Below are 10,737 nucleotides of genomic sequence, written 5' to 3' on the forward strand. Positions count from 1 at the left end.
TCATAAACTTATGCTGCCATGTTATCATCATCGGCGCATGTTAATATCAATAAATCATTATATGAGGATGACAAACACGCCAAAACATATGAAGACTTGTTTTCATTAGCTCTATTTACAGACATCTTTAACCTTTTACATCCCTACACAGTTGTATTAAAGATGCACTAAGATTATCTGACTTGAGTAAGTCAATTAAATATTATGACGACAGAGTTGTCGAGATTACGTCAAGTTTTCTAAATATAGCTATTTTTAAGTGATGGTAACAAATGGAAATGTGGGCGATTTCTTAAGATAAAAATTACGTAAATTATACATGTAGGGATGATGGATTTTTTATAGGACTTCACTGATATAAAAAAAAAAAATGTATTATACTTCAAATCTCCATGTTAATGAAATTTAGATTTTTATTAAAAAAAAAATAAACATCGCATCCAAGTTAACGGCCTTTTTTAATCGCATATAACTTTTTATCTGAGAACCAAAGAGAGTTTTTATAGTACAAAGTGTGACTTGACCAGCCTCTTATTTACTGTGTACAAACTGCGTCATTTTTGGAGATGACGTCACATAAACAAGTGCATTGCGATCTATGCATCGTTTATAAATTGTTGTGTGGGATTTAACAAACGACACAACCGCATGTAATAGTAAGTTTTATGTAGTCTCCGACTATCCAGCAGTTTGAAATAGCAAATGATTTCAATTTGTGGTGCTTTTATGACCTTATATTTTGTGTGACATCATAGTAAACATTTCCAGTACAGATTAGGTCCCGCCTCCTTACTGTAACCTTAACTGTGCTGTGTATTAATATTTTTTATATGTATAACCAAATGTTTCCTTTTAGCTTTAAAAAATTCCAAATTGTCAAACACAACAAGTGGAAGAAAAGGTGAGTAGGTTTAGAGTGAGAAGAGACTAATTCAATCACGTCAGACAAAGTCGACAAAGGTTTTACAGCACTGTCAATAAAATAAACCATCTTATGCTTCGGAATCCGTTCTTTTAATAGGAAATGACACTTAATAAGAATTGTACAAAAAAAAAAAAAAGAAAAATAAAAACTAAGACAGTTCTTACAGGTCTCAACATTTTGAATTTCCTTGGATAAACAGAATAAATATTTCAATCACCTTCTTTTCATCTAATCTTTTATGAATTATTTGACAATTTTTAAGCTTTTTGTGGTATTTAAATTTTTTGTTGTTGCTAAAAATAATAGAAATTACGTTAGTGTACCTTTTTGGTCATAGAAAATAAACTCGGTAAAATTCTTTCTTTTCTTTAGGCCAGTGTAAGCCAATGAAGAAAACTTGTCTTTGTTTTCAAAGTTTATTAAATGAATCCAAGTTTATAATTTCGTCGTGATCGAATAGAATTTTAGTTAAGCGTTTTCGAATCTTGAAAGTTGATTCGTATAAACCAATGCACTGTTGACACAAAAAGGGTCCGTCCAAAAAACAAAGAGCTGAAGACCGAACTCCCAATAAATAAATAAGCAAAAGTCCAAAAGAATGATTACCGAAATAAAAGGTGAAGAGAGAATAATAATTTGAGAATAAGGCCGGGAATGCTCTTTTCTGACCAAAACAGGGTAATTTGTTCTCAGTTGGTATCCATGGCCCAGGATATAAAAATACATTTCATTGGCTAACAAACCATCACTATCCACCTACGCTTTGTCCGTAGGTCTTTCCGTTGACCTATGAACCCCAAAATGGCACCACCCTTAAATGCAGGTAAATACTCATTACTCATATTTATGGGCTCAGTCCCCATCTCTGCACCACAGGAGCTCTAGCCCTAAGCTCTTTTACTTATTTACTTCACAGTTCCCAATTTTATTGCTCTTAGTCAAAATTCTTAATAATACCATTGTATTTCCGTCCACATTTTATTGCGTGGACCCCGAGGTCCACGCAGTAAATATATAAGCGAGGTTAAACCGGATGCCATGGGCAAACTACAGGCTACGCATGCGCGAGAATGCTAGAGAGTTCGCACCTCAGGTAACTTGCCCATAGAATAATTCGCACTATTCGTATAAGAATATGCAATTCAGTTTCAAATTGCGCTTTTTAATTTGCATATCGCATTTACATATTCATTGGCGGATCCGAATTTCTCTCACACATATACTTTTATATACAAACTATACATTGAATCTATGGCACATGCATTTAAAAAAAGGTAGGAAGAACTTGCAGTATATAGATACATGTAAACTTAACAAATTGAATAAAGAACGCCATTCAACGACTACATGTAAGTCTAGCTCTTAAAAGATAGAAAAAAAAATTTCACCGGTGTTAGTTCTGTGCATCAAGACTCGCCAAATAAATTGATACTTCAGCAATTCAGATATTGTTTGATAGAGGTCTGTAGCAATGACGTTTCATGTGTTTGGGGGGAGGGGGGGAGGGGGGCTCCGACAAAAAAAATATGCGTACTACAGAGCTTTGCTACAGGTAAACCATCAGATCTTTATTTTCCCATTATAGATTTCTTCCCTATAAATCCAGAACAGGTGTCAAGTCCCAGCTATTATGGGTACAAGTCCCAGCCATTATGGGTAACGCGTTTAAAAATAACCCGATTTTTTTAAACTGACAAAACTCTTTGCCGCTAATCGGAGATAAAATTTTACAATTTTCTTTTGAGACTACAATCAGTCAGATCATTGAAGAAAATGTGAATAAACCTACAAATGTACATGAATATTCGCTACACCTAGATATTTTCTTAATTGAATTTGGTTAGAAAAACATGCATATGGTCCACGTATTGCAGCCTTTTTTTTAAAAGGACAGCAACTTGTTACTTACTATCGATTGGCTTGATTGGTTTATTCGGATCAATTTCATTACAAAATGATCTACCAAATTATAGTGTATTGGAACAACAACAAAATCCAATTTGTTTTAACAAGATAATAATAGTTTACAAAATTAAAAATCATTTACCAATTATAAAATCACCGAATTTGAGTCACTAATAATATACATTCTGAATTAATAAACCTTTATATCATTTTACTTTCACTACTAAATATGATTATTATATAAATATTGTCTAAGATTAAAATGTTCAAACAATATGTCTGTTCTAAATGCTATAGGATTACACCAGTCGTTTGCTTAATGTGACATATAAAGCCTTCATCACAGTTTGTCAGGTTAATGTGAAGTATCTTAGATCCAGCCATTGCCTTCTTAATGTTCAATCTATAGTTATAAAATTATTAATACGTCATTCAAAGAAGACAATTTTTTTTTTAAATGACAGCCATATATTATTCTCTCACATCTGGATAAAAATATACACAACATTGAATAAGGATCTGTCTATAAAATATGTCCAGGAAAATTAGATTCTACTGATTTTTTAATACCTTTTCAAATAAAAAATATCTTGTCTCTACATGTTAGAGAAATCAGAAATTTAATGGGAAAAATGTGATGACAGGAAAACAAAAGTATAAACTAAAAACATCTCTGGATATCATCAGGTATAATATATGATTTTTTAAAATAAACATGTATGATTGTTCCAAAAAGCTATTATTTAGTCAAAAGAAACACACAGAGGACAAGAACTCCTTTCCAAACAGGCACTGTTTCTCACTCTTTTTCGCAAATAAATTGTTTGCTCCTACACATTTTGCGTCATCCCATAATCCATTTGGACAGAGTTGTACACAGTCGGAGTTTCTGTCGTTACTAGGCTTTCCAGGTTGCCAGTTGGAATATGTCACTTCTGTCTTCTTATTCCATGTAAAATCTCCTTCTTTGTCGATATCTGTTGCCCCGATCCAACTTGAGCATGAACACAAAACAGGGCACAGACCTGCACGAACACAAGGTAAAGAGCTATGTTCACTTAATGCATAGAATGGTACAACCAATAACAAAAATCTATTTATTATTTTATCTTAGTTATTTTCTGTTTCCAACGGTGTAAGATTTATTTTGATATTTGCAGTATTAACGAAGTTATGAATGTTTTTCACACTACTCTCGTTTTTCAAGTCAGATGCGTAGAAATGCGTTTATGCCATGTAAGGTAGAGCAATTATGTCATTGTCTGTTTTTGATGTATTCTTAAAGAGATTTGTGAAAGGAAAAGTGGAACAACTAATAAATTGATAATGAATGATTAAATACGAATCTGAAAAACCAAATTCCAATCATATCTTACTACAAAACATTAGTAAACATCAGTACGAACATATTCTAACAAATAGTTAAGAAAATGTAATCACAGCTTTTTTCTTATCCCCCCCCAAAAAAAAAAAATTATCAAGTGAGAATGTGTGATTTTACAATATTGTGTCATTTTACTACAACACTGTAGGAGCAAATACTATTAAAGGTTTTTGACTTCTTCAAAAAGTAAGTTTAAAAATAACCTTTTATTAAAATTTTAAATATTCTCACCTTGTTTTGGGGGAGGAAGAAAAGCCTCCACAGCCCAGGTATTTTCTATTTCAGATTCTACTTCCAGTAGGTGTGTATTATTCAGTTCACATTGTTTCTATAATAATTGGAAATAAAAATGCATTATATAAAGTATATTATCGAGGCACATGCGATTTATTGATCAACGCTTAATTTCGCAACAAGCCGTCTCAGTTGAATGAATTCACCCGCTTTTGATTTTCAAGGTACTGAAATTTATATATACGATGGCTGTCCGAAAAGTTCTTGGACAATGACGTTTTTGTAAAAATAAATGGTTCTTATGAACAAATAAGTCAGAAATATTTATAATTTTTATTGATGGAACGTACTATTTTTGTAAAAATCAGGGTCTTTAAAGGTCGCAGATTGTGTGCACGGACCAAGGTTAAAATGACATCAACTCTGATATAAATTGTTCGGATTTAAATAATTTTTTTCTATAGAAACAAATCAAAACTTAATGAAAAATTTATGTAACACAAATAAAGATGCTTTAATCATTTTATGATATCTTAATTATCGTTTACTATATAGACAGTGAGAATACTCAATAAAAACCCTAACAAGTATGTGTCAAAGTTCGACAGAAAAAGCGATGTCGGCCGTCCGAACGGGGCAGCTTCCGATCAAAAAATATGTTTTGATGAACTTGAAACAACGTAAGAGACAAAATATTTGTTACAACAACTCAGTATTATTGAAATATATCTTGTGTATTGATTTGAGGTTTTTCAACGATGTGTATAAAAATTCGAAGACACTACAAATATTTAAAAACTATGTAATTTACTGAAAATGGAGATTTCAATTCATGACGTTGTTATAAATCTAGTGCAGCCTCGGACGTGGCTGTGCAATTTGTGTATACAAACTATTTAATATATAGCTTACAGTCGTAAATTTTGTGCATTATTTTGAATTTTAAAAATTTGAATAAATTATAATCTATACATAAAGATTATTGCTAGCTCATGGAAGTGTGTTGCGCTTTAAAAAGAAATGAAGTGTGTGTCCATGAACATGTATTAAGTCAAAATCTCCAAATGTTTGACGTTTTAATGATTAGATTAACGTCAGACTGGTCCATGCGCATAATCTGCGATCTTTAAAGACCCCAATTTTTACAAAAATATAAAGTTTCATCAATAATAATTAAATCAGTCTGATTTGGTTTTTCATAAGAAAATATTTTGAAATACAATGAATGCATATAGAACCATTTATTTTAACAAAAACGTCATTGTCCACGAACTCTATGGACAACCGTCGTACTTTTAATAAAATGTCCACAGGAGAATTATGCATGTTGTTGTAAAACAGTCTTGCTCCTATATAAAATACTCCAGGAAATACAAAATCTACAGTACATGTATGTGGTTGACAATAAAAAAGAAAACAAATAAATTACACCATGATGTATAGTAGAACTTTGGTCTAATGCTTATTCTAAGTAAGATGAGATATTTTTATGTCTAAATACCACAGCATCAGAGTGGATAATTCTTTCTACATCTTGCATTTTCCCAGTTATCCTCTGTCTTGTTGAAGAAATAGCAATGATTTTCGAAAGGTACCCATCCTGGCTGACAAACTTTAGAAAAAGACTGTCACAGTAAAAAAAATGAACATGTTTATTTATAGTTTAATGATAATAGGTAAGTCGGAATATTGCGATAATTAAGGACAGATGATACAAACAAATGTTTTCTTTGAAAAAGATTAAATATCATGTCACAAGTTTAGAAAAGTGGATGGTTCTTAGAATTTTTTCTCCTAAGAACTGGAAAATGAAATAGACTTTGAAAATATTAGTAATATTTCAATGAAAAAACAAATATAGACAAATCACATTCAGTAAAGGTTTACAGGTGAAATAAATTTCAGAATATGTTATCTTGGCGCTAAAAGTGTAATATAACCTTAAGAAAAATATACCGAGCCAGGTGAATTTTATTAGGAAAAGCTAAATGGTAAAAATCAGCCTATGTGATATTGCCAATTTTTTCTCATTTCGATCTTCCTCTTAAAATTCACCTGGCTTGGTATATTTTTCTAAGGTTTATATTACACTTTTAGTGCCAGGATAACATATTCTGAAATTTATTTTCACCTGTAAACCTTAACTGAATGTGATTTGTCTATATTCGTTTTTTTATTGAAATATTACTAATATTTTCCAAATCTATTTCATTTACCAGTTCTTTGGAGAAAAAAAATTCTAAGAACCATCAATTTTTCTAAACTTGTGACATGATATTTAGTCTTTTTCAAACAAAAAAATTGTTTGTATCATCTGTCCTTAACTTCAAAATGAGATGATGAGAAAAAAGTTCTGAAGATTATTTCAGAAAAAAAAACAACTTTGAATCCAAAGGTTGGTTTTATTTTTTTTTTATAATGAACAAAACACCATGTGTTTGAAATGCTTTCAAGAAACCTAACTAGTTAAATCATAATACTTACGCATTTCAAAAGTTACTTTATACATAAAATATTTTAATTCAATATTGACACACATTCAATATTGACACATATACAGTCATGCAACCAATTTGACTGATTATATTGTAGTTTTCGTCCTGTTTTCAGAAATATATGGCCGTTCTCCATCTAATAGATGGTGATATAATTCACAATACAGATACTGTAAATCATCATTAGATGCAGTTCAAATTCATATTAGGGAAAATAGCGAAACAAACTTTTTTCAATTACCAAGATCACTTAGTGTCAAAAATGTCCGATATAAAAGTCACCTGCCGAACATGAAAACACAGCTGGCAGCCGGGAAGCAATTTTTTAAGTTTTTTTTTTTATTAAAAATGGATTTTTCTTTTAGCATTTCGTCTTTGTTTCAATAAGCAGATTCTGCGATAAACTAAATTTTTAATCAATCTTGCAATTGTGTCAAACAAACATACCTGTTATAAAGTTAGTTTGGCATCTAATATAGAGTCATGGTGGATGTTAAATGGAAATTTGTACAAGGAATCGACCGAGATTCATCTGTTTTTTTCACAATCTGCACTATTTCGGTATTTGGCCCAAATCTGACAAATTATCCTATTTGCAACAATCGCAATCGTTTGCAAAAATAAGTTATATATGTATCTTCTGTTCAATGTGATAAATAATTGAGAAACTGTAATATGGAAATGCAAAGAATATTGAAAAGTACTTTGCTGGGGATTTACATATATATATAAATACTTATTAGACTTTTGAGGATTACGAAGACGTATTAAGTTTAATCATTATTTTCATTTTTATTTTTTAACATTTCTTTAATAAGGTGTAAAAAAATAATTTAATATGTTGCAAATGAAAATAATTTCTGCAAAATATCTTCATCAATTACATCAGTGAATTTGTGTCCCCCAGGAAAGAAGAAAGAGTAGGCGCGGATCCTGGCAGAATGGGTGGCGGGAGGCAAATTAAGAAGGACAGGCGGTACCATAGCAATGTACCCTATGGGTACACAAAGTAGCAATCTAACAGGAGCGGATCAAAGACATAAACACATAATTTTAATTAAATTGGGACTGATCACACTTACTATCATTCCGATACAAGAAAGTCCACCCACTGTCAACATTATTCCTGTTCACCGACTTTTCATTAAGGTGGCATCGCGTCAGTTTACACGACTGGAGATCTCCGTTGTACAATATTCCTGCACAATTGGATTTTTGCATAAAGCATTGCAAAGCACAATCAGTTTGGTTAAATTTTTCGATAGAGTCAGTGATGTATAGGTCGTGTACTGGTAATAAGTTTTCGAAAGGAAAATCTCTTATCAGTCGAAATTCCTGCATTGCAGGAATAGAATATCCATCGAACACGCTCAGAAATATAAAAAAGAAAGTAGAGCTGAATTCTTTCCACATATTCACTGATTCCTATGAATTTTCTCACAGTTCTGGAGCTTTATTTACTGAGTATCATGGAAAAAAGTCAAAATAAAAAATGGAATTGAAAGTACATGGTCATACTAATTTGTTTTTTACCAATCCTGTTCAAATGTTCTCAATCCATCACTGCTCAAATAGGTCACAATTATTTGATAAAGAAAATGAAAATCTCTTATCAACATAAAACCTGGGACACTCCAATTCACCAGAAAATTAAAATATTTGATGAAACGAGTAAATGATGTGATGTGCCGTTGTTAATGTATATGTATTCTATTTTTTGGTGTCATTTTGTGCTAAAGTGAATTGGATCGAAAATGATTTAAAAGATAATGAAATAAAAAAGAAGTTGATATAGCTAACACTTTTTACTCAGAAACGTACAGGCATACCAATTTTTTTACAGACAAACTTAGTCTACATGATTACTGTCTATGTGCTGTCATAACTGAAAAACTTACAAGAACTACGTACTTACTCTTGATTCCAGCCTACATTTACAACCACATTTTTCAAGATCAATGGCAATTTATCCACAAAATCTTTGTTGAATACAAAGATCAATTCAATTGTAATTGATTAATTATTTTAATACCAGTGCCAAATAGCATAATAACCCTAATTCCACCTCTTGAAATAAGGTTATGGACGACATTATCCATTGATTTCGGGCCATTAAGTATCACCATATTCAGAAATAGTGTTAGATATGAATCAATGTTTTTAAATCTTTTCTTATGTCTTATGTATATAGAATTAAGCATATATTTTTGTAAAATACAATGTTTCAATTGTTAAGCACTTGGAAATTGATGAAAAAATAAGAATTTTTGTGTTGTTTGTCTGTTAACAAATGACCGCCAACCCCGGAAACTCAAAAAGATCTGGTATGATATTAGCCGGGGGCGGGGGGGGGGGTTAAAATAATTCTCGTTTTCCGTTGATTTCTATGGTGGAAAAACACGAGTTTTACCAAAACAGTTTATAGTCATTTCTTGTTGTTTTCCCAGTTAAGAAATGTTTTATAAAAATCCATTTATAAATACATTTAATAATAAGAAACATTATTCGAATATCTTAACTTTTGTGAAAAATTATTTGGAAGTAGGCGGGAGAATACTACCATCTTTCGCAATTTTTTCTGATCTTTTTACTTCTGGTGCTGATTAAATTGTATTAATTATTTTAATCAATATTGGAATCATTATTTCCCTCACTATTGAAATATTTATTACAATGTACAATCAATATCAATTTTTTTTTCGATGCTTTAGACTTTAAGGATAAATAACACAAACAAACTTTTTTTCAGAAATCAGCATTATTTCTCATAGATTTACATTCAAATTGGTAACCTGAATAATGTTTACCAAGTAGAGTAGGAGATTTAAATAAGATTTTGTCATAAGGTTAAAAAATTGTTCAAAATTTTGTATGGAGTTATATAGAAAGCAAAACAAAATCTCATATTTAAGCAACAAGGAAAACCTACCATTTCTTTATAAATCAGGGATCTTTTATTTATCTCATTTCAAATAAAAATCATTCAAAAGATATATATTAACCTGTGCATCTATTTTTTGTTTGTGTTAAGTACCCTTAAATGCATTTAAAACATTTATTGAAATCATTGTTTTAATGGTGAACGTTATATGGCAATCTCGACAAAGAGCGGGATGGACAGGTCGGCAGGGGATGCTCACTCCTCCATGGCACCTGATTCCACCTCTTATGTTTTGGAGGTCCGTGTTTGCTCTGTTACTATTTTATATTGTTTTATAGACTATTGTTTGGACTTACGTTTTCTTAAATGAAACTATTTTCAATTTATTTTTTTTAGTGTTAGTAAAATTGATTGATTGTATTTTGATTTACGTCACATTCGAAAATTTTTCACTCATAAAGGAACGTCAGAATATACCAGCGAAGGGCTTCATATTTTGACCTTTTCTTGGCACTCATGTCTATTGAGCAGCGAGGGATCTTTATCATGACATGACACGGGAGCTGCTGGGTTTTTCAGCATCCAAATGACCTGCAACTTTCACTTCAAAGTGCTGAGCACAGGGTGAAAGAACCGTTGTTACCAAATTTTTTATCGACTCTGGTCAGTCGCGCTTTAAAAGATTCTTTTTGATCATTGTATGGGTTTGCGATCGGTATATCCAAAGCATTCCTTCTTTTTAAATTATCTTTCAATTAAGACAATAAGGTTATGCCGTTTTACAAAATAAAGGTGAAAAAAGAGTCCCTTTTTTTAATGATACAATTGTGGTCATTGGTAAGAGGCTCGTCAAATGATGTCGTTTTTGGTGAATCATATGTCTCTCTGTGAACATAATTATCTTTGAAGAATC

The 10,737-nt window shown here is 31.3% G+C and overlaps 1 protein-coding gene across 1 annotated transcript; it reads right to left on the reverse strand.

Moving 5' to 3' along the window:
* Positions 1-3,251: 3,251 nt before the first annotated feature.
* LOC134257609 (perlucin-like protein) lies at positions 3,252-5,774 on the reverse strand. Its single transcript, XM_062740197.1, has 3 exons — positions 5,742-5,774; positions 4,446-4,542; positions 3,252-3,855 (listed from the first exon to the last, which is right to left on the reverse strand). The coding sequence occupies exons 1-3, from the start codon at positions 5,772-5,774 to the stop codon at positions 3,578-3,580; spliced, it is 408 nt and encodes a 135-aa protein (XP_062596181.1). The 3' UTR covers positions 3,252-3,577.
* Positions 5,775-10,737: the final 4,963 nt, after the last annotated feature.

Source organism: Saccostrea cucullata, unplaced genomic scaffold (assembly GCF_032062105.1).
Source record: "Saccostrea cucullata isolate Sc308-1 unplaced genomic scaffold, CSIRO_AGI_Scuc_v1 ctg984, whole genome shotgun sequence".
NCBI lineage: Eukaryota > Metazoa > Mollusca > Bivalvia > Ostreida > Ostreidae > Saccostrea > Saccostrea cuccullata.